Here is a 25601-nt window from a genome sequence, read left to right on the forward strand (position 1 = left end):
ATTCAATGCCATCCCCATCAAGCTACCAATGAGTTTCTTCACAGAATTGGAAAAAACTGCTTTAAAGTTCATATGGAACCAAAAAAGAGCCCGCACTGCCAAGAGAATCCTAAATGAAAAGAACAAAGCTGGAGGCATCACGCTACCTGACTTCAAACTATACTACAAGGCTACAGTAACCAAAACAGCATGGTACTGGTACCAAAACAGAGATATAGACCAATGGAACAGAACAGAGTCCTCAGAAATAATACCACACATCTACAGCCATCTGATCTTTGACAAACCTGAGAGAAACAAGAAATGGGGAAAGGATTCCCTATTTAATAAATGGTGCTGGGAAAATTGGCTAGCCATAAGTAGAAAGCTGAAACTGGATCCTTTCCTTACTCCTTATACGAAAATTAATTCAAGATGGATTAGAGACTTAAATGTTAGACCTAATACCATAAAAACCCTAGAAGAAAACCTAGGTAGTACCATTCAGGACATAGGCATGGGCAAGGACTTCATGTCTAAAACACCAAAAGCAACGGCAACAAAAGCCAAAATTGACAAATGGGATCTAATTAAACTAAAGAGCTTCTGCACAGCAAAAGAAACTACCATCAGAGTGAACAGGCAACCTACAGAATGGGAGACAATTTTTGCAATCTACTCATCTGACAAAGGGCTAATATCCAGAACCTACAAAGAACTCAAACAAATTTATAAGAAAAAAACAAATAACCCCATCAAAAAGTGGGCAAAGGATATAAACAGACATTTCTCAAAAGAAGACATTCATACAGCCAATAGACACATGAAAAAATGCTCATCATCACTGGCCATCAGAGAAATGCAAATCAAAACCACAATGAGATACCATCTCACACCAGTTAGAATGGCAATCATTAAAAAGTCAGGAAACAACAGGTGCTGGAGAGGATGTGGAGAAATAGGAACACTTCTACACTGTTGGTGGGATTGTAAACTAGTTCAACCATTATGGAAAACAGTATGGCGATTCCTCAAGGATCTAGAACTAGAAGTACCATATGACCCAGCCATCCCATTACCAGGTATATACCCAAAGGATTATAAATCATGCTGCTATAAAGACACATGGACACGTATGTTTATTGCAGCACTATTCACAATAGCAAAGACTTGGAATCAACCCAAATGTCCATCAGTGACAGACTGGATTAAGAAAATGTGGCACATATACACCATGGAATACTATGCAGCCATCAAAAAGGATGAGTTTGTGTCCTTTGTAGGGACATGGATGCAGCTGGAAACCATCATTCTTAGCAAACTATCACAAGAACAGAAAACCAAACACCGCATGTTCTCACTCATAGGTGGGAACTGAACAATGAGATCACTTGGACTCGGGAAGGGGAACATCACACACTGGGGCCTATCATGGGGAGGGGGGAGGGGGAAGGGATTGCATTGGGAGTTACACCTGATGTAAATGATGAGTTGATGGGTGCTGACGAGTTGATGGGTGCAGCACACCAACATGGCACAAGTATACATATGTAACAAACCTGCACGTTATGCACATGTACCCTAGAACTTAAAGTATAATAATAATATAAAACCCCCCCCCCCAAAAAAAAAAGAAACAGAGTTTTACCATGTAGACCAGGCTGGTCTCAAACTCCTGACCTCAAGTAATCCACCTGCCTCGACCTCCTAAAGTGCTGGGATGACAGGCATGAGCCACCGCGCCAGACCCCATTCAACAAATCTGTATTGAGTGCCTACTCTGTGGGTGTCACAATGTTACTAGGCACTGGCTATATCATGGCCTAGTATACACCATGGCCCCTGCCCCCTCAGGCTTATAGTACAGCAGGAGGGATGATAGGTATTAAACAAGTAATACAGAAATTGAGTGCTATGAAGGGAAATAACAAGCACTATAAGAATGAGTAACAATAGGAACATCCTTTCCAGACTTGGTATTCTTTGCAACATCAGCTTTTCTCAGAAAGAGACACTGAAACTGAAGGATGATCAGCTTCAGTCTGGTAAGCAATGAGGGAAAGGGTATTCTGGGCGGGGGAACAGCATATGCTACCATCCACAGCTGAGAACAGCCTGCTGCCCTAAGACTGAAGGCGGATGAGGGCAGCTAGAGAGGAGCAAACCAGGAGGCACAGGCCAGGCCACATGAAGTCATTTCTATTCCTCTTATGCCAAGTTTCTCAAAGGCTCTGCCTAATCAAGGAACTTCCTACCCCAAAGGACTCAGGAGCTATTCCCCAGGTTTCACATGTCACTCCAAATGGCTTTCCAGATTCTAGCTCCTCCCAAGAAGCCTTCCCCGAAATACCCAAGGAATAGCTATTTTTCCACAAATGTGCTCCACTTACCGGGCCGTCCTCACACCCCCAACTGCACAGGAAAACTAGCACATGGGTAGTTCCTTCGTGTCTCCTGAATCCTTTTCTGCGCATTCCTGCCATCCATGAATAATCTCCCAAGGGCTGGCTGCTGGTCAGAACTTCCTTTCATCTGACTTGCTGAGCAACTATTCTTTAAAACGTCAAGAAAAGTGGCATTGTTGTTAAAATAATATTTAGTCCATGTCACCTAAGATCACCACGAGACCTATTCTGATGTGCTGCTAAGTGTCTAGGTCATTTTTCACAGGAATTTTCTCATCTCATACAGGTCCTCTGATGGTTATCACTGATGTTTCCTTTGGCTTGATGGCAGAGCCAAGATCGCCATCTGTTCTTAAAGGGAGGCATCACAGGAGACTTTTCTCTCTGCAGTGATTCTCCTGAGCTGCTGTGAGGAGAAGCCAAATCTATGTGTGCAAATTCCAGAGATACGCCACTAAAACTTTTCTGCCTGCTCAGAATGATATTTGTTGGCCGCTCAATCATGCATTAAAAAAACAGAACCACTTTTGAATAAAGAAACATCTCAAGGAAAAATCTTCAATACAGTAGCCAGGCAACTATGGCATCAACACCTCTGGTAACAAATCTCAAAGTATACATATTTTAGATCATTCCTGGCGTCTTCTGCAGAGCAAAACAAACTACAAGAAACTAAAATTAAATTCTCCCCAGAATTCTGTACAAAATAGAACACAGAAAGACTCAAGAGCTCCCCAGAAATTGATATTTCAAGAAAAACAATTGATCAGAGAAAGAAGGCATTAGAGATTTAAAACAACATCAACTCCCACAAGGGCAGTAGGTGCGAAAGACACACAATGGCCTGATTGTGTCCCACTGGCACTCACCTGTGCATACAGGCTTGATGGCTCCTAGTGCCACTGCCATTCTCCCTCTCCCCACCACCCCTGGGAGTGTCTCACCCCGAGGGCAGCCCTCAACCAGTGATGGCTGAGAGTTAGTGGATAGGACCCCAGCTTCCTCGTCCATTGGGTGAGACAACTCTATATGTTGTTCTATAGAGAATGTTCTATAGAGCCTCCCCAAACTCCTCAACACTAGAGAGCCTCAGTTTCCCATACACTGATCATCTGCTCATTAATATACCCTCCACTGCCTTTCTTTCTTTCCCTGTCTCATTTCCCTGTCTCCCTTCTGAAACTTCCTAGGCTCACCTCCCAAATAAACTATCTGCCCCCAGATTCTTATCTCAGGGGCTGTTTTGGGGTTGGGGGAGACCTAGATTACGACTCTAGACATACATTAAAAGTTCTTAAGAAAAATTAGGGGCCAGGCATGGTGGCTCGTGCCTGTAATCCCAGCACTTTAGGAGGCTGAGGTGGGTGGATCACTTGAGGCCAGGAGTTTGGGACCAGCCTGGCCAACATGGTAAAATGCCATCTTTACTAAAAATAGAAAAATTAGCCAGTTTGGTGGCAAACGTCTGTAATCCCAGCTACTCGGGGGGCTGAGGCAGAAGAATTGCTTGAACGGAGGAGGCAGAGGTTGCAGTGAGCTGAGATCGCACCACTGCACTCCAATCTGGGTGACAGAGTGAGACTCTGTCTCAAAAATAATAATAATAATGTGATGGAAATATTAAACTAAAATTGCTTTTAAAATTAATCAGTCAAAGGCCAGGTGTAGTGGCTCACGCCTGTAATCCCAGCACTTTGGGAGGCTGAGGTGGGTGGATCACCTGAGGTCAGGAGTTTGAGACCGGCCTGGCCAACATGGTGAAAGCCCATCTCTACCAAAAATACAAAAATTAGCCAGGCGTGGGGTCAGGTGCCTGTAGTCCCAGTTACTCAGGAGGCTGAAGCAGGGGAATCACTTGAACCCAGGAGGCGGAGGTTGCAGTGAGCTGAGATCATGCCATTGTACTCCAGCCTGGACAACAAGAGCAAAACTCCATCTCAAAAAAAAAAAAAAAAAAATTAATCAGCTAGCAACAGCAACAAAACTAGACAGAGACTACCTGAGGCAGCGGACAAATAGTTTGAGGAAAATTTGGCATTTGGCAGTGAAATAAATTGTACGTATGCCTTTTAGTTCTCTTAACCTGTGTTCTAACAAAATCTTTTATTGTTTAAGCAAAAACTCCTTTACTATAACGTGTTACTACGAAGCAAAGTGAGAAAGCACACAGAGTAGGTTTTCCTCTCCCCGGAATGGTGACATAATTGAGTCTACAACAACAAACAGGACTGACATAGATGGCTGATAGGATAAAGAATCCATCATAAAGCAAGGTCTTAAAGGATCTGTCTCCAATCGTTCAACTAATAAAATGATGCTTCAAGTTACAGACTCAGAACTTTTGAAAGGAGAGCAATATTCAAAATCATCTGGCTCAAATCACTCTTTCTCTTTTTAAAGAAGATGACTATAGAGTCTAGAAAAGTTTGGTGACCTGCCTAAGGCCATGCAGATAGTGGTGGAGTCGGAACCTGGCTCATGTCAGTCTCCTGTTTACAAAACCTTCAGTAACTACTCCCTAGGGACTACAGAACAAAATCCAAATTCCTTAGCTTATCAGTCAAGGTCCTCAACCCCTGGGGCCAACCTCCCTCCTCAGTCATCTATTTCTCCCTATCACCTAAACAAACCATTCAGTCAGGCTAAACTGGACTGTTCACTGTAGTTAGAGCCCATCTTAACCTCTGGTCTCATCAAACATCAACCACTGAAATACAAGGGGTGGCATCGGGTGAACTTGTAATCTGGCACCTGGAGTACAACTAAAGAGACACCCTGAACTGGAACTGGTACCCAGCCTACAGCCTTCCCTTACTTTTTTAAAAAAATTATTTATTTATATGCTTTAAAAATTAATTAGGTAATTTATTTTTTAAACTTAATGATTTATTGATTGAGACAGCCTGGCTCTGTCACCCAGGCTGGAACGCACTGGTACAATCATAGCTCACTGCAACCTCGACCTCCTGGGCTCATGTGCTACTCCTGCCTCAGTCTCCTGAGCAGCTGGTACTGTAGTTGTACACCACCACACCGGTTAATTTTTAAATTTTGTTTTGTAGAGACAGGGTCTTGCTATGTTGCCCAGGCTGGTCTCAGACTCCTGGCCTCAGGAGTTGCTGGGGTTACAGGTGCAAGCCACTGTGCTTGGCCCTTTTTTTTCTTACCTTTTGTATGTCCACTTCTACTAATTCCTGGGAAGTAAAGTGACTTGCCCACACATACCCAGCTAGTTGGTAGCAGAACTGGGATAGAATACAGGCTGCCTAACTCTCAAACCAACACTTTCCCTACAAAGTCCTTTCTTTACAAACCTTTCAACACAGGCATAAATGCATCCTCTCTGTATTGCTGAAATAAGAGCTGTGATATACCACAAAGTGTTCACACACACTGAAACACAACTCTTCTGAATCTTAAGTGAAGCATTATCCAGACTCACTTACTGATAATATTTCATCTAAAGTAAAATGTAAATTGCCATCCTGAATTTACAAGGGGATTATATAGGGTTGATTTAGTGGCCCTTCTGTCTCTTTAAAAACTCATCCATGAAAATCTGAAAGGCTGTCTCCCAGTTTCTCTTTACCAATGTCCTTATCTCAAGGACAATAGCAACGGGGATGAACGTATGTGAAGTCTCTCAACGTCCACTCTAAGGTGGAGGAGGCTGAATCTACAGGAAAGTCAATGTTTCCCAAGCGGAACGGTGGCTTTTGTCATTTGTTTGAAATCCTCAGGCAGAGGGCAAGAAGGCAGCTTTTCCAGGGTTAGTGTCTCCTGAATTTCCAGTTTGGTCTTCCTGATTCAACGTGGCAACAAGGAATTCAGAATGCAGCTAACAGGGAATGTTCACATGCAATTGATTCAGAGTGCCAAGCGGAGGCCCTGGCAGCAACTTACACGCGTCAGGATTTTCCTAAGGAATGGTTAATAATTAATGGTTTACCCTGCATGTCAAAATGTATTACAAATGAATTCCCAGTCCTTATGTCCTCAACTGATATCTGAGGCTGGTAACTGCAATACAGGCTACCACGAGCCTCAAAACAATCAAGTGAGCAACTGGCAGGGCTGTTAACACTGTTAACCAATTTTCTGGATGCCCAGTCACAAAAGATATGTTAAAACAAAGTCTCCTGTATTTAACTTTACTATTACGGGTGAAAAAATACCTTAAGCCACTGGAGGAAGTCTCCCCTCTCGCCGCCAAAAAAAATTATGCATGAGAAAAACATAAGGAACTGTGCTCTTAAATCTCATTGATGGCAAATTTGATGTCAGTTAGGGAAAAATTTTATTTGAAAGTCCTTTACGCATTGTATTCATTAGTCTTAGCTCTCTCAGGGTTGCATTTTCTTAGGCTGATAGAAAACTTGGTCATAACATTGTTTTTGGTTCAGACTATCATTGGAGATGACCTAACAGTGGTGGTTGGAATTCTCCGGTGGGAAATAGAAGGGCAATTAACATTCATCCAGCATTATTTAGGCACTGGGCACTATGCTAAATATTTTACTTATGATATTCTTATTTAATTTTTAAAGTCTCAAATTAATTCCCATCATTCCACTTTTTTTCACAGCAATCCAGTCCACAGTTCTGTGGGTTGCAAATAGCAGAACGGTTTTGGCATATTTCTCAAACCATTCCCCAAGTTGAATGCTCTCTGGGTAACCAACAGCCGGTTAAGAGCTCTGGGCCACTTTCTGGCCACATTACAAGCAGTTTTTCTTGCCTACTTTTAAGCAACCATAATTCCTACAGACTAAGCCACTTGGCACTTGCCCTGTTGACTCTGTAATCTTTTTATGTAACACTAGGCTATCTCCCGATTAGAATTAAGAAGTGTAAATGAGGGATAAACGGAGGAGATATCAAACTTTTATTAATTGCCTTCTAGCTGCCAGGGGCTGTGCAGTCATTTGCATATGGCATATCTTATTTAGGCATCACCATCCTGGTTTACAGATGAACAAATTCAGGCTGAAGGAGTTTAATTAGCTTGACATCATATTGCTGGTGATGCAAATGTCAAAGTGTGTGCTTTTTCTATACCTCAAATGTCTCCCTGTAAATCAGTGGTCTCAACCAGGAGGGATTTTTGTACCCTACAGGACATTTGCCAATGTCTAGAGATATTTTTGGTTGTTACAGTGGGCGAGGTGCAGGGGGAGTGTTATTGGCATCTAGTGGGTAAAGTTGAAGGATGTTGCTAAACATCTTACTATACATAGGACAGCCCCCATGACAGAGTTATCCAGCTCCAAGTATCAATAGTGCCAACGTGAAGAAACCCACTCTAAATCAATAAACTTTCAATTTACCAAATGATCCCTTTTTTCTACAAATACCTATATTCATATAAACCCTGTCCCGTGCAAAATAGTCACCTCAGAGGGCCAGATACTTATTCTAACAATGTTCTTGTGCTAACAGCACTTCTATAAATTTCTCTTAAGAACTTTTTCAGAGCCAAAGGTAGGTTATTTTAAATATTGTCTGTGGTGGCGATCTCTGTATTTTGCTAGTAGTTTTGGTATTTGGAAATGGTCAAAAGCTATCCCTCAAATCTGGTAGAAAAAAATATGGGTGATCAAGCTACACAGTAACAGTAACAGTAACAGCTCTAGCCAAGCACCTGCTTCGTGCCAGGAGTACTCCAAGTGATACTAGATGGTAGATGTCAGTATCCCATTTTAAAAATGGGGACACTAATGTTCCAGGAGGTTAAGTGACTTGACCACAGTCATAACACTGAAGTACAGAAGCAGGAACTGGAACCCAAATCTGTCTTCAGAACACACTAGAATGATACTGACTTCCTATATGCCTTGAAAGCTAGCAATTCAAAATTAGCTGGGCATGGTGGCATGTGCCTGTGGTCCCAGCTACTTAGGAGGCTGAGGCGGGAGGATCACTTGAGCCCAGAAAGTCAAGGCTGCAATGAGCCATCATCACACCACTGTACTCTAGCCTGGGCAACAGAGGAGAGGAGGAAAGGAGGACAGGAGAAGAGGGAGAGGAGAGAAAAAAAAAAAAAAGAAAGCTGGCAATTCCAAAGAAAAAAAATCCTCTCTGACTGATGCCATCATATTCTGAATAATGGCAGCATTGCCAAAATCAATGCAGAACACTGCAGTGAAATTCATTTGAATCAAACAAATTCACTTGTTTGTGTAAGTTCAGGTGTGTGTGTGAGAGAAATATATACATGTGTAATTTTTTATTTTTATTTTATTTTTATTTTTTTTATTTTTTATTATTTTATTTTATTTTATTTTTTTTTGAGACGGAGTCTCCCTCTGTTGCCCAGGCTGGAAAGCAGTGACCGGATCTTAGCTCACTGCAAGCTCCACCTCCCGGGTTCACGCCATTCTCCTGCCTCAGCCTCCCGAGTAGCTGGGACTACAGGCGCCCGCCACCTCACCCGGCTAGTTTTTTTTTTGTATTTTTTAGTAGAGACAGGGTTTCACCGTGTTAGCCAGGATGGTCTCGATCTCCTGACCTCGTGATCCGCCCGTCTCGGCCTCCCAAAGTGCTGGGATTACAGGCTTGAGCCACCGCGCCCGGCCTTTTATTTTTATTTTACCTTTAAGCTCTGTTAGACTTGAAAATGTAATTTTTAAAAAAATCACCTGTTAACTTCAGGCACCCCTCAGGAATCCTCTTCCTTTACACACAGCCCTTCTACTGACACATAAATAAGTTAGTAAATAAAGGAGGAAGACAAAAAGGAGGGAACTGAAGAAGGAAACAGAAAAGGAAGATATCATGGGCTCAAGGAGGTCAGTGAGGAGGAGTAAAGACAAAGCCCTTTGAGTAAATACTTTTTTTTAAAAGATAACATATTGGCAAGGCCACTGCTCAGAAGATAAGATTGTTCATTTATCAAGAAAAAAAATACAACTGGCTTTTTGTTACAAAAAGTATACATATGGCAAGGATTTCATGGGTATGACACTGCAAGCACAGGCAACAAAGCAGGATTAGATAAATGGAACATCCAGCCGGGTGCGGTGGCTCACACCTGTAACCCTGGCACTTTGGGGAGGCCGAGGCAGGTGGATTACTTGAGGTCAGGAGTTCGAGACCAGCCTTGCCAACAGGGCAAAACCCTGACTCTACTAAAAATACAAAAATTAGCCAGGCGTGATGGCGGGTGCCTGCAATCCCAGCTACTCGGGAGGCTGAGGCAGGAAAATTGCTTGAACCCGGGATGTGGAGGTTGCAGTGAGCAGAAATCATGCCACTGCATTCCTGCTTGGGCAACAGAGTCAGATTCTGTTTCAAAAAAAAAAAAAGATTAGATAAATGAGACATCAAACTTAAAATCTTTTGGGCATCAAAGGATACAATCAACAGAGTGAAAAGTCAACCTATAGAATATAAGACAATAGTTACGAATTGTATATCTGATCATGAGTTTATTGAATATATACATAAAAACAAAACAAAACAAAACCCTCCAACAACAAAAAAATCAAATAACCTTTTAAAAAATGGGCAAAGTACTTGAATAGACATTTCTCCAAAGATAATATACAAATGGCCAATAAGCAGACGAAAAGATGCTCAATGTCACTCATCAGAGACATGTCCACTGAAACTACAATAGGCTATCATCTTATACCCATTAGGGCGGCTAATAAAAAAAAAAAAAAAGAAAACAGAAAGTAAGTGTTGGCAAGGATTGGAGAAACTGTACACTGCTGGTGGGATGTAAATGGGGCAAGCACTACGGAAAACAATTTGCAGATCCTCAAAAAATTAAAAATATGCCAGGCATGGTGGTTGGTTCATGCCTGTCATATCAGCACTTTAGGAGGCTGAGATAGGTGGATCACTTGAGGCCAGGGGTTAAAGACCAGCCTAGGAAACAAAATCCCATCTCTACCAAAAAAAATTAGCTAGGTGTGGTGGTGCGCACCTGTACTCCAAGCTACACAGGTGGCTGAAGCAGGAGAATCACTTGAACCTGGGAGGCAGAGGTTGCAGTGAACCCAGATCATGCCACTGCACTCCAGCCTGGGCGACAGAGCGGGATTCTGTCTCAAAAGGAAAAAAAAAAGAAAAAGAAAAAAGTAAAAATAGGACTACCGTATGATCCAACAATTTTACTTCTGGGCATATATCCAAAAGACTTGAAAGCAGGGTCTAGAAGAAATATTTGCATACTATGTTCATAGTGGCACTATCCACAATACTCAAGAGGTAACCTAAATGCCTGACAGATGAATGGATAAACCAAATGTGGTCTGTAGATACAATGGATTATTCAGCCTTGAAAAGGAAGTTCTGACACATACTACAACCATGAATGAACCTTGAGGACATTATACCAAGTGAAATAAGGCAGTGAGAGAGAGACAAACCCTGTACAAGGTTGTTCAACCCGTGGCCCATGTGGCCCAGAATGGCTTTGAATGTGGCCCAACACAAATGCGTAAACTTTCTTAAAGCATTATGAGGTTTTTTTGCAATTTTTTTTTTTTTTTTTTTTTTTTTTTTTTTTTTAGCTCATCAGCGATGGTTAGTGTATTTTATGTGTGGTCCAAGACAATTCTTCTTCCAATGTGGCCCAGGGAAGCCAAAAGATTGGACAATAGTGCTGTACAATTTCACTTATATGAGGTACCTGGGATAGTCACAGCCACAAAAACAGAAGAATGGTGGTTGCTAGGGACTGGGCAAGGGAGCAATGGGCAGCTGTTTAATGAATACGTGCAGAGTTTCAGATTTACAAAATGAAAAGTTCTAGAGCCCTATTTCACCATATGTTTACATATTTAACAGTAGTGAACTATATGATTAAAAATGGTTAAGATGGTACATTTTTATATGTATTTTTTTGCTACAATAAACACCAAACCAAGGCCGGGTGCATTGACTCATGCCTGTAATCCCAGCACTTCGGGAGGCCGAGGTGGGTGGATTACTTGAGGTCAGGAGTTTGAGACCAGCCTGGCCAACATGGTGAAACCCCGTCTCTACTGAAATACAAATATTAGCCAGGCGTGGTGGTACGTGCCTGTAATCCCAGCTACTCAGGAGGCTGAGGTAGGACAGTCACTTGAACCAGGGAGGCGGAGGTTGCAGTGAGCAAGATCACGTCACTGTACTCCAGCCTGGGAAACAGAGCAAGACTCCATCCCAAGAAGAAAAAAAAAAAAAAAAACCTAAACCAAACCAAAAGTTTATATTATGAATGGCAGCTTCAATACTCAGCTATCATCTAATGCTCTCATCGTCTATAAAACACCCAGGACACATAAAGGTACAGCCCAACAATTTCAAGTGGAGGGCCCTGCCTTATTTTGGTTGTCCTTCAGACATACATACTAAAACATACAAAAATTAGCAGGCGTGGTGGCACACGCCTGTAATCCCAGCTACTCAGGGGGCTGAGGCAGCGGAATCGCTTGAACCCGGGAGGCGAAGGTTGCAGTGAGCTGAGATTAAGTCATTGCACTCCAACCTGGGCAACAGAGCGAGACTGTGTCTCAGGAAAAAGAGAAAAAAAAGCAGTACATGCAGCGTGCTATGGGGAGGGAGTTCTGGTTCCAGATCTGTTATTGACCAGGTGTTATATTTTGGACCCTTGCCTTTTTCTTTGTTTCTTTCTTTCTCCTTTTCAAAACAAAGGATTTGGACTAAATGATTCCTTTTAAGTTGGCAGATTTTGTGGTTCTCTTCATTAGAAAAGCAACAAGTATATATCCTTCTTTCACAAGATGCTTTTAGGCACGTGGAGACAATGCATTAGAAAAGTGGGAAGATGTCATCATTTTTCTACATTTGACAAACATGTCATAAAGAATGCTACTTATAACCACATGGAAATAAAGACAGCAAGATCAAACAGTGACTATCAACAGAAGAGACCAAAGGAGGCTCGTGGCTACTGTAGCGATGACAAGCTCACTCTGCCCTCTCGGCTGGGAAGCTCAGAGACTAAGGCTCAGGTGAATACAGTAGGTTCTGGAATAAGCATGCAGCCCCTCTGGTGTGGGCTGGATTCAGTCACGTTCATCTAATGTCCCCTGCACACATTTCTAGGGTCTGCAGAGTATCCTCATCTAGCACTCCCTTATTTACAGAATGATACATCAGACATTCCAATCAGTGTGTCACACATCCAACTGCCCTGCCACTTAGTGAGTAATTCAAAGAGGTAAATTTTGCCAGAGTTGGTAGTCTCAATCCAAAGATGCTGGAAGTAGAATATGAGTACATGCCTTCTATTTTGCGACTGGCAGGTTCTGTTTTGTTTTTAACCTGCGACTTTGCTTCTGATTTTCTTCTTCTAGACCGTCCAGCTCACTGGCTGGATCCCTGATCAGAATATTCTGACTACATTCATATATCTAATAAAGTCCCATTTGTAAAAGCAACAGCAAATAAAAATCACTCATAAAGGACTCCACGCCATCAAGCAGCAAGCAGTTTAACTGCTCAGTGGAAACTTGAAGTAGCTTAGAATGGGCTTCTGAATGCAGTGGAGTGGAAGGCATCAGGGAAAGCTGACCGGCTCGAGCCAGCTTTCCCACTAACAGGGAGCCCTTGACATCTGAGGGTCGGAAGTCATCCATTACTGCCAACCTTTAGTAACTAATTTCTGGCCATGATTTGCTCCACTTCCTGAGAGCTAAAGGTCAACTTTAATGCAGGAAAACTCATTTCTTGTCCATCACTATTTTCCCCTTTACAGATACAAAGTAATGCCATAAACTCCCTCAAAGCTATATATACCAGTTGGGTATCTCTTATATGAACTGCTTGGGACTAGAAGTGCTTTGAATTTGCGGTATTTCAGATTTTGGAATATTTACATTATACTTACGAGTTGAGCATCCTTAATTTGAAATACAAAATGCTCCAATGAGCATTTCCTTTGAGCATCACGTTGGCACTCAAAAAGTTTTGGATTTAGGAGCACTTTGGAATTCAGATTTTCAGATTAGAGATGCTCAATATGTAATGCAAACTCCTACTATGCTGGTGGCTGGCCAAGTTAAGCCTAAAGCAAAAATGTGAAATTCAAGATCAGGTTACATGTGTAAATGAAGCAAGTACTGCAATCCTATAGAAAATCCTTAGTTTGGGCCGGGCACAGTGGCTCACGCTTGTAATCCCAGCACTTTGGGAGGCCGAGGTGGGTGGATCACAAGGTCAGGAGATTGAGACCATCCTGGCTAACACAGTGAAACCCTGTCTCTACTAAAAATACAAAAAAATTAGCCAGGCGTGGTGGCGGGCGCCTGTAGTCCCAGCTACCTGGGAGGCTGAGGCAGGAGAATGATGTGAACCCGGGAGGCGGAGCTTGCAGTGAGCCGAGATTGTGCCACTGCACTCCAGTCTGGGCGACAGAGTGAGACTCCGTGTCAAAAAAAAAAAAAAAAAAAAAGAAAGAAAGAAAAGAAAACCCTTAGTTTGTTGGAGAAAATGAGGTTCTCAGCGTTGAGGATCCCGTCTGGCCCTATTAAACAGAGCCACTGTCTAATAGGAGATAATCCGACTAAAAGGAAAAGACCCATCAAGGAGAAAGGTGGATCTCTGGTGTGCAATCCCAGCCACTCTGCTTCCAAACTGGAAACGTATTCATCTCAGGATCACCTCATCCTGCTATACCCGTTTCTTCTAAATACCAATTTTCTATGTCTTTTTTTTTTTTTTTTTGGAAACAGGGTCTCCATTCTGTCACCCAGGCTGGAGTGCAATGGTGCAATCATGGCTCACTACAGCGTCAACTTGCCAGGACCAAGCAAGCCTCCTACCTTAGCCTCCTGAGTAGCTGAGACTACAAGCATCATGCCTGGCTAATTTTTTTTTTTTTTTTTTTTTTTTTTTTGTAGAGGCAGGGTTTTGCCATGTTGCCCAGGCTGGTCTTGAACTCCTGAGCTCAAGTGATCTGTCCGCCTCGGCCTCCCAAAGTACTGGGATTACAAGCGTGAGCCACTGCAGCCGGCCCCAATTTTCCATTTCAAATCTTGTTTTAACTCTTTTGTTATTTTCAGAAAATGGCAATCTATTATTTCATTCTCTGTCTGACAACAGTTACCTCTACCGTGTCTGGGAAAAAGACTTAGTGATGAGTAACTTAAAACGCCCTTATAGTTTTTATTTAATGAACCAATTTTTTACAGCACTTACAGTGTGCCAGGCACTCTCCTCCCAAGAACCTCAGAAGTGATGACTCATTTAATGGTTATTAATCAAGCACAGGTAAATATAAATAAGAATGGAGTTTACTATGTTGGGGGAACAGTTACAAGACTGCTTTATCAGGCTTAATGAAGACTGGCCTTCATTCACAACAATGCATCCTTGGGATGCTGGGTTTAAAGACTGCTGGGGAGAGTGTAGGCACATTTCCACAGAGACCATGAAGCTTCCTCCCAAAAAGGAATCAGAATCCTACCATTGTTTGCCAATGTCTACTACAAGCACACGCTATATACCCGAGAAACGTATCCATATGTGTAGAAAAAAGCATGTACAACAATGTCCATAGCAGCGCAATTCTCAGTATCCCCAAACTGCAAACAACCTAGAGGCCCATCAGCAGTAAAACAGATGATCGTGGCATATGTATACAAAGGACTACGCGACGGCAATGAGAATGAACAAACTGCTAATATACACAACAGCATAGATGAATCTCATGAACACGACGCTAAATGACACAAAAGAGTGCACACTGTGTGATTCCGTTTATGTGATGTTCAAGGACAAGCCAAACTCATCTATGGAGACAGAGGCTGCAACAGTGGTCACCTATGGAGGGGGTAAGGATTGCCTGCAAAGAAGCACAAGAGAACTTCTGGGGTGATGGAAACATTTTCTTTTTTGATGGGAGTGTTTTTTCCATGTGTATAGCCAATTATCAAACACAAATGATATACTTAAGATGTGTGCATTTTGCTGACTGCAAATTTTAGCCTGATTTAAAAAAGAGATGTGACCTCGTATGTGTTACAAGATACATGAAGCCGGGGGTGCCTGTTTTGCTGCCATCATAAGCTATTAGGGTGGATCGATGTGTTCAATCTCACAGCTAGAATGTGTATTCCAAATACAAAGTCCCTGACGACAAAGACTGGGCCTTGCCCATCTTCATAACCTTGGCATTTAGTATGTGACCTGGCTCATACTCGATGTTGAATGAAAGAAGGAAGCAGAATTCAACAGGCGGCATGTTTCAAAACCCTGTACATACACTATCGTTCTTACCTATTCAGTGCAAACGCATAGTGGAATTTAATGTTATGCTGATCGGCCAAATCACATGTAGGCAGCATCTCCAGTGTTTCTACCAGCTTCACCATCGCATCATAGTCCTGTTGGCAAGAGGTCCCAAAGTGAGCAAGAGAGGAAACACAGCTCTTCACTGATTTTTCTGAATTGTTATAAACATGAGACAGCCTCAGCACTTAAAGACAGGCCCTTCCTTACAAAGGGCATTTAGTGAAGTTACCTGTAACCTTTAATAGGAGGGAAAAAGACCAGAAAATAAAATAGATAAGAGAGAGAAGAACAGAGAAGGAATCCCTGCTATCAAAGGGCATGAAACATCCAAAGGCAACAAAAGTAAAGGAGCCCAGCAGGCAGGAAACAGCTGAGTGTAGGAGAGTTAACAGTATCAGCAGAGGCCAGGCCTGGTGGCTCACACCTGTAATCCTAGTATTTTTGGAGGCCGAGGTGGGTGGATCGCTTGAAGTCAGGAGTTCGACACCAGCCTGGCCAACATGGTGAAACCCCATCTCTACTAAAAATACAAAAATTAGCTGGGCATGGTGGCGGGCACCTGGAATCCCAGCTACCCAAGAGGCTGAAGCAGGAGAATTGCCTGAACCTGAGAGGTGGAGGTTGCAGTGAGCCGAGATCATGCCATTGCAGTCCAGCCTGGGCAACAGAGCAAGACTCCGTCTGTCTCAAAAACTAAAACAAAATAAAAACAGTATCAGCAGAGATGTGTGTTAAAGTGAGCTGGACAAATACACACAAGCAAACTTCCAGTCAAAGCAGATAGATTCCAGTCCTTCCTATTTTGCCAGAATCAAATACATTAATCTAAACTAGTGTTTCTCAACCTTGGCACTAGTGACATTTCTGGACCATAATTCTCTGTTGTGGGAGCTGTCCTGGGCACTGTAGGATGCTGGCCTTGACCCACTGGAAGCCAACAGCACACCACCCTCCTCATGCCCTGCACATATACGCTTCGTTTTTATAACTGAAAATGTCTCCAGACACTGCCAAAAAAGTTCTTGGGTTGAGAACCACTGCTCTAAACTCTGCATAATTACCTGGGGAAAAACTGCGACCATGCTTGTCTCAGCCAAGTCCCCTCTTAGCAGTGCCACCTGTTACTCTTTCAGCCAGGCTTAGAATCGTTGGAACTGGCCAACTTGCCGACAGCCAGCCATAGTCAGCAGAACAGGGCTTCCCACTGAAATGCCATGCCTGTCCTGTGGCTCTGCGCCTTGCTGCTGCTGCCCCAGGAGGGAGAAGGCAGTGTATTCCAAGAACTTCTTGGCCCACCTTTGAGCATGAATGGAAGGTTATGAAAAGAAGGGATGCATGGAGAGAAGGGCAAAAAGAAGCAGCTTGAGGGAAGAAAGGCTTCAAGAAAAGCCATTCCCATTTTCTCATCCTGGAAGACATGACCTAATCATTACCATCATCCTTAGTAGCACCTGCTACTAAAATCAGCCAGCTGGCCGGGCGCGGTGGCTCACGCCTGTAATCCCAGCACTTTGGGAGGCCGAGGCGGGCGGATCACAAGGTCAGGAGATCGAGACCACGGTGAAACCCCGTCTCTACTAAAAATACAAAAAATTAGCCGGGCGCAGTGGCGGGCGCCTGTAGTCCCAGCTACTCAGGAGGCTGAGGCAGGAGAATGGCGGGAACCCGGGAGGCGGAGCTTGCAGTGAGCCGAGATTGCGCCACTGCACTCCAGCCTGGGCGACAGAGCGAGACTCCGTCTCAAAAAAAAAAAAAAAAAAAAAATCAGCCAGCTGGCCAAGCACGGTGGCTCACACCTGTAATCCCAGCACTCTGGGAGGCTGAGGCGGGTGGATCACCTGAGGCCAGGAGTTCGAGATTAGCCTGGCCAACATGGTGAAACCCCGTCCCTACTAAAAATAAAAAAAAGTTAGCCAGGCGTGGTGGCAGGCACCTGTAATCCCAGCTACTTAGGAGGCTGAGGGAGGAGAATTGCTTGAACCCGGGAGTCAGAGGTTGCAGTGAGCTGAGATCACACTACTGCACTCCAGCCTGGGCAACAGAGCAAGACCCTGTCTCAAAAAGTAAATAAATAAAAATTCGAAAAACAGAAATAAAAATAAAATCAGCTAGCTGCATCTGTTTATCACTAGGGGCAGGAATTCCTTATTGGGTGACTCTGTTTTGGTCCAGGTCATAAATGGATGCCTCCATCACTTCAATTTAAAGACTTCTAGCCAACAACCCTCAACATGGCTTTGTGGAACTCTAAGAGTAAGGAACATGACCCTGTGTTCCTCCAAAGGGAAGGAAGGCAAGACATCCTTAGAGATGGCTCAATGGCATTCAACTTGGAGGGAGGAAACGCTCAATTTCCTTCACGGAACCACAGACCAGAAGCCCAGTCTCAGAACTCTCCAGGAGCTTCTGATGCTTGTCTTAGAATAAACAGCTACATTCCCTGGGTCCTGAATGTGTTTCTGCTACTCCTGTTCTCCCTGTCACTGATGTATGGTGGTAAACAAAGGAGGAAGTGAGAAAAGCCTAAAGGAAGTCGCACAGCAGAGGGGTTAGGAACAAGGACAACGGAGCCAGTCAGTCTCAGTCTGAATCCTGACCTAACCAACTGCTGTGTGACCTTGGGCAAGTTACTTAACTGCTCTGTGCCTCAGTTTCCTCACGTATAAAATCAGGATAATCAGAGTATACATATCCTATATAGAGTTGTTAAGAGGATTAAATGAATTTGGGTTTGTCAAAGGGATTGCAACAATGCCTAGCATAAAGTTCATATAAACTTCAATTCTTGGCTCCTGCCAAACAGTCCTGTTTATGACATCTCTTCTTGTCGGAGTGGTCACACCACCCTCGATGTGACAAAACCTCCAAAATTTCCACCGCAACAGATAAGCTGGATGACCTATGACCTAGCCACATACCTATTTGTCTAGAAAACAGCCACCTCTGGCCGGGCACAGTGGGTCATGCCTGTAATCCCAGCACTTTGGGAGGCCGAGGCAGGTGGATCACCTGAGGTCAGGAGTTTGAGACCAGCCTGGCCAACATGGTGAAACCCTGTCTCTCCTAAAAATACAAAATTAGCCGGGCATGGTGGTGCATGCCTGTAATCCCAGGCATGAGATTAGGAGAACAGCTTGAACCCGGGAGGCTGAGGTCGCAGTGAGCCAAGATCGCGCCACTGCACTCCAGCCTGGGCAACAAGAACAAAACTCCGTCTCAAAAAAGAAAACAGAAACAAACAAATAAAAAAAACCCCAGCCACCTCACCACATACTGAGCATACAAGTACTTCACAAGAAGTTCCTCAAGCCAAGGAAGAACGCAGCATACGTGAGCCTCGGCTAGGTGGATTTCATACCTGGATATCACGGTAGGACAGGAGTAAGTTAATGATGATGTCTGAGGTCAGAACCTCAGTATTATCCATGCGGAGCTTGATCCGAGCCAGCTCCTTCACCAGTTCCTCACCTTGGTACTTCTCTCTGGCTTTCCGGATGTCATTTAACAAGGTTTCTTTGTAATAAACACTAGAGAAAGAAAACCACAAAAACCTCCAGTCACATCTACACACACCCAGGACTGTCTTGCGCCCAAAATGGTTCTCATTGACGTGACTTAGGCTAACACATGGGGACCTCGGCCCAAACCTGAGCCTCCCTGCGCCATCAAACAGGAGATACTTTCTACTTATTCACATTTTATAGACCGATAAATGACAAATAAAAATCAGTTCATTCAACCTTGAAGATATTTCCAAAGGTGACTCCCATCTGTACTCAGATAACACACAGAACATGCTGCCAACCAAGCCCACTGTCTCTGGCATTTTCAAACATATAGAGGGCGAGAAGCTACCTTCCTTATGTATGTATTTTGCCCACTAGTAACAAAGCCAAACGGAGCTCCAAAACCCAGGACACATACATGAGAATGCTTTTCAAATGAATTTCTCTATCAGGTGTCTCTCGTTAGTAGTCATGAAGCCTTCCCCAATTGAGGTGAGGGCTGGAAACTGGTGTTATGTCCCTGAGCAATACAAGATGGGACACACAGAGGTCATGCCCGGAAACTTATGGACAGCCTTGCTCTCCTCATCATATTGAATGGCCAGAATGTTTTCCTTTTTTTTTTTGAGACAGAGTCTCCCTCTGTTGCCCAGGCTGGAGTGCAGTGGCGCGATTTCAGCTCACTGTAACCTCCTCCTCCCTGGTTCAAGCAATTCTCCTGCCTCAGCCTCCCAAGTAGCTGGGATTAAAGGCATGTGCCACCATGCCCGGCTAATTTTTGTATTTTTAGTAGAGACAGGGTTTCACCATGTTGGCCAGGCTGTTCTCAAACTCCTGGACTCAAGTGATCCACCTGCCTCGGCCTCCCAAAGTGCTGGGATTACAGGCGTGAGCCACCGTGACTGGCCCGGAGAATGGCTTTCTAATGGAAAACACAAAACTTCCTTCAGGTAAGCACCTAGATAAGCACAAGGAAGCTTAAAAACACTTAAAGCAGTTAAATTCACACTGGAATATCACCATACTCTCTTGAAGGGCCAATGCTATTATCTTGTATTTGGTTTAAAACCTTGAAAAATGACCTAATTTGGTATACACAGGATGAGTTACAACAACCATAGATTGATTTAAAATATCTTGTCTATTTTTTATAGGAATTTTTAAGTGGAGGTGGGACACTGCCAAACAGTAATACTGTCGCCCCATTAAGAAGTTGAAATGGGGCCAGGCATAGTGGCTCACGCCTATAACCTCAGCACTTTTGGAGGCCAAGGCAGGAGGATCACCTGAGCTTAGGAGTTCAAGACCAGCCTGGCCAATGTGGCGAAACCCCGTCTCTACTAAAAACACAAAAACTAGCTGGGCGTGATGGTGGTGGGCACCTGTAATCCCAGCTGCTTGGGAGGCCGAGGCAGGAGAATCGCTTGAACCCGGGAGGCGGAGGTTGCAGTGAACCGAGATCGCACGGCTGCACTCCAGCCTAGGCAACAGAGTGAGACTCGGTCTAAAAAAAAAAAAACAAAACAAAAACCACACACACACACACAAAATGAAGCTGAAATCGTCTAACTGCAGAGTGTAAAATTAGGCTGTCCATTAAAAAGAGAGTAAGCTAAATTTAATAATAGTCTTCAGAGAGAGAAACACAACATGAGATAGGATAAGAACAAATGGTGCCTACTTTCAATAATTACAAAACAATGCCAAATATGTATATGTACAGTACATAACCTGGTCCAACGCTCACAAGAGGACTCCGTTAACATTTAAAGAATGAAGTGACGCACACAGCAGGGGTTCTGATAGAAAAATATCAATGCACTGCTTTAGTTTTCTATTTCCTTATTTGTCAATTGCCATCATCCCAATGATGCACAAAATTAGCAGATTCTGCCAGTGTTTAAAATTCTGTCACTAATTGAATGAGTCATTAAGTTGGATGCCAGTCATTAAGTTGGATGCCAGCCATTGCCCATTTGGTGGACTATAAAGGCATTGAAACTATTAAAGTGTTATCAGGTTAGCCTGATAAGTAAAAAGTTATACTTCAGCCTTATTTTTCAAGGGTAATTCTGAAAAATAATTTTAATAAACTAAGAAACCTAAGAAGAACAGTACCTTGTAGGTAAATTAAACACTGGTTTGAGGATGGCTTGAGGATATCAGATATGTAATAAGCATGCAGCCATTTCTGCCTCTGTAATCAAGGAAGATATTGCTGATCAATGAGAACTTGGAAATGGCTTCCAAGCCATTCTAGCACAGGTCTCAAAATAGATTTTATAAATCTATCAGAGCTGGCACTTGAGCTAAAAACTTCCTTTCCATCTGTGTTATAGATGTTTTAAACTATAAGCACCACTTCCCCTCTTACTGTTGCCAGACACTGCCAGTTCATAGGGTAGAATCCACCAATAGGTATTTCAAGCCCTTTGAAATTAAATGAAATCACAAGAGTTGTTTGCCTACTGATACATACACACACTGAATGAGAATCAAACTTGAATCCATGTCTTGCAAAGACCTAAATCATCTGGCAGATCTAGCCAGTCTACCTCCTTGTCAGACCTGAAAATATGGTATTGGGAGAGCTTTCCATAAAACTTCACTGAAGTGTTTATTTTGCAATCAGACACTAGTTAGCAAGGAACAACTGCATGAGGTTTTCCAGGAATGTGCCACAAAATGTCCCCCATTTGCTCTCTATGTTGGCATGCGGTCACACATATTTAGGTTTCCAATCTCCCTTTCCATTAAAGTCTGTAGAAGAAGGTCTGCATCCAGAGAAGAGGTGATGGGATAGAAAAGGACACCATTAAGAAGTGTCCTTGTCTACATACCAATACTACAATAGAACACTCCGCAGTTCAGGGTGCCACTATTTGAGCCACAGTGTGACAGGAGGTCCTCTACATTTCATTTCAGGTCAGCTCTGCCAGTGTTTGGGATTTTCATTTGTTTTGGAAGGACAAATCCTTCTCCTTGTGACACAACTTACGGGAATAAATCCTTTAAATTGGCCGCAAGCAAAATAACTGGATCCTTTGGTTAAGAAGAAGAATTTTTCTGTCTTTTACTTTCACAATAAGAACATCTGAAGGTATGGTTTCTTGAGCATTGAGGCTCCAATAGGTGAGCTGACTATTTCAGTGCTACACAGGTAGGAATCACCTAAGCCAAGATTCCAATCTAAACCTATTCACTTCTGCATATTTCACCTCACCCAACCTAAATCTAAAGACAACACAGCACAGTACACCCTGAGGATAGCTGCTGCTCCACTCAACGCACAAAGGCTTATTAAAGCACGAGAGCGTAAGGTCAGAATGACCTTGCTGAGATATTTGAAGAGCCTCAACAGCCATGGGAGTGTAAAACCATGCTCAGAAATCATCTTGAAACACAGGATCTCAGAGCTGAAAGAGATCATTTAAAAAAACATCACTGACAACTTCCTATAAGTTGTCTTATCTAGAAGAGCGAGAACAGTCAGAGAGAAGAAAAGTTACATGTCAAGATCAAACAGGAAGTCAGGGCCAGACACAGGCTCAATCCTGACCTCTTAATTCCAGTTCTATTCTCTTTTGGCTTCATTTCAGTGGCCCAGCTAAGTGAGCCAGTAAGGTACAATAGTGGGTTCTCCAGCAACTCTGGTCTCCGTGAAGGTGTACCACTTCCCTGAAAGTGAAGGGGAAATCTTGATGAGTCTCCAGGGGTTACTGGTGGCAGATGGGAATTACCATGAGGTCACGTGGATGTCCTTAAGGAGGCTAATGAACCTGTCCACCAAAGGCACGCACAGCGGGCCCAGGATGTTGTCCCAGTTGGGCTGCATGTACTCGGAGGCTCGTCTCTGGGCATCACTCTCGCAGCAAAAATAATCAGCACACGGTGTCACGATGTATGGGATGAAATAATAATTTCCACTGGATGCCTGGAAAAAAGAAACAAAGATGTTCCAGAAAGTAACTGATGTGGAAGTGTAGGCTCTGGGCAGGTGGGGCCTGGTGGGACAGGCACGGAGAAAATACCTGAGGACGAAAACAATTCGTGCAATACGACTATGGATCTATTAGGCACAAAACAGGAAACCACTTGATTTCAAAAGCTCTACCGCATAGATATATGACAAAATTTGGTTTCAAATACTGATATGTATGTATCTCTGAACTTCATTGGCAGAAATTTTAGGGTTTTAAATCTCAGAAATCACATTGTTTCATTATACATACCCAAAACCAGAGGGAACTTGAACCTCCTGATAAGCAAGGATTACAACGTGGCATATTGTTTTTCTTTCAGCATAGATGAAAAAGGCATATCATTTGATCATTTAACTATAGGTGAACTATTATAAACTTTGTGGAATAAAAATTTCTCTGTAGGAAGCATATATTCATTAATATAATGAGTCTCAGATCTTTTCTGCTTTTTGAGACAGGGTCTTGCACTGTCACCCAGACTGGAGTGCAGTGACGCAAACATGGCTCACTGCAGCCTCAACCTCCCAGGCTCAAGCAATCCTCCCACCTCAGCCTCCATAGTAGCTGGGACTACAAGTGTGTGCCACCATGCTCAGCTAATATTTCCATTATTTTGTAGAGATTGGGGTTTTGCCATGTTGCCCAGGCTGGTCTCAAACTCCTGGGCTCAAACAATCTGCCCACCTCAGCCTCCCAAAGTGCTGGGATTATAGGCTTGAGCCACCATATCTGGCCTAAATTTCATATTTTTACATGTCCTGAAATCATCATCTTATTTTGATATTTTCCAACCATTAAAACATGTAAAAAACCATTCTTAGCTCCCAGGACATACAAAAACAGGTGACGAGTCAACGTTGTCTTAGACAAAGCTTCTGATATTCTATTATCCCTGAAAATAGGGTTGGTTTTCTGAGAATACTTACATTCTGCTGCAATGCAGCAACTGGAGACCATCCTTGTGGGTACCAGCTATTGGCATTAAGCCTGTCAAAACACAAATACTGGCCAGGCATGGTGGCTCACGCCTGTAATCCCAGCACTTTGGAAGGCAGAGGCGGGTGGATCATTTGAGGTCAGGAGTTTGAGACCAGCCTGGCCAACATGGTGAAACCCCATCTCTACTTAAAAAAAAAAAAAAATTAGCCAGGTGTGGTAGTACATGCCTGTAATCCCAGCTACTCAGAAGGCTGAGGCAGGAGAATCACTTGAACCCAGGAGGCAGAGGCTGCACTGAGCCGAGATTGCACCACTGCCCTCCAGCCTGGGCGACATAGCGAGACTACATCTTAAAACAAACAAACAAACAAACAAACAAAAATACCAGTGTTGTAAGTAGAAAGGGTAAAAATTCAGGGGGGTATGTGTGTGTGATAAGTGGGGTAGCAGGCTCCTATCTACTTCTTCACAACCACTAGGAATTGCCTACCCCACAGGAACAAAGACCCTTTGCTCCCTATGGTACTTTTTTTTTTCTGAGACAAGGTCTTGCTCTGTCACCCAGGCTGCAGTGCAGTGGTGCAATCACAGCTCATTGCAGTCTCAAACTCCTGGGCTCAAGCTATCCTCCTGCCTCAGCCTCCCAAAGGGTTGGGATTACAGGTGTGAGCCACTGCACCTGGCCTTCTAATACTTTCAAGTTCTTAAAGAGACTCAAATCACTCAGCATTAAGGTTTTGGTAAATTAGAGATAAATTTCTCCCTCATCCATGCCAAGAAAGCCACGTTCCTAGACTAAATTAAATGATATTTATATATTCAAAAGTTAAACTTTCTTTCTTTCACCTTGATATGGTTAGGCTTTGTGTACCTACCCAAATCTCATCTTGAATTGTAATCCCCGTAATCCCCATGTGTCAAGATAGAAACCAGGTGGAGGCAACTGGATCATCATGGGCGGTTTCCCCCATGCTGTTCTAGTGATAGTGAGTGAGTTCTCAGGAGATCGGATGGTTTTATAAGGGGCTCTTCCCCCTTTGCTAGGCACTTCTCCTACCTGCCGCCTTGTGAAGAAGGTATCTTGCTCCCGCTCCCACTTCTGCCATGATTGTAAGTTTCCTGAGGCCTCCCCAGCCATGCTGAACTGTGAGTCAATTTAACCTGTTTCCTTTACAAATTACCCAGTCTTGGACAGTTCTTTATAGCAATATGAAAACAGACTAATACACACTTGAAATTGCTTGAGTTTATGGTCAAAGACTTCCTAGTTCAGAGGGAGAAAAGGGCTGTGTGGATCAGTGAGGTCTAGAAGGAAAAATACCTTTGAAGAAACGCAGTTTGTTATTTTCAAAAAGTTAAAGCTGGACTGGAAGTGTAAGGAGCTTCCCAGATCCCATCCCCAGAAAGACAACCATAACTGATGAAAATTCTTTTCAAACAGCCATTTAAAGCAAGCTTGTCCAACCGTGGCCCACGGACCACATATGGCCCAGGATAACTTTGAATGTGGCCCAACACAAATTTGTAAACTTTCTTAAAAC

General features: G+C 43.3%; 1 protein-coding gene across 5 annotated transcripts in view; it reads right to left on the minus strand.

Annotated features, from left to right (window-relative positions):
* The window catches only part of MAP3K15 (mitogen-activated protein kinase kinase kinase 15), a 149898-nt gene that overhangs the window by 78725 nt on the left and 45572 nt on the right, over positions 1 to 25601 (minus strand). For 4 of the 5 annotated variants that reach the window (XR_287236.4, XM_005593116.5, XM_015443582.4 and 1 more), the window contains 3 exons: positions 22879 to 23072; positions 18991 to 19159; positions 15618 to 15724 (listed from right to left, as the gene is read on the minus strand). Coding sequence is in view for 4 of the 5 variants with exons in the window: in XM_005593116.5 (XP_005593173.3) it covers positions 15618 to 15724; positions 18991 to 19159; positions 22879 to 23072 (470 nt within the window). In the remaining variant the exon portion in view is untranslated. The remainder of the gene's footprint in view (positions 1 to 15617; positions 15725 to 18990; positions 19160 to 22878; positions 23073 to 25601) is intronic. The other variant, XM_065538460.2, reaches the window with a different exon arrangement.

Source organism: Macaca fascicularis, chromosome X (assembly GCF_037993035.2).
Source record: "Macaca fascicularis isolate 582-1 chromosome X, T2T-MFA8v1.1".
NCBI classification, from domain to species: Eukaryota; Metazoa; Chordata; class Mammalia; order Primates; family Cercopithecidae; genus Macaca; species Macaca fascicularis.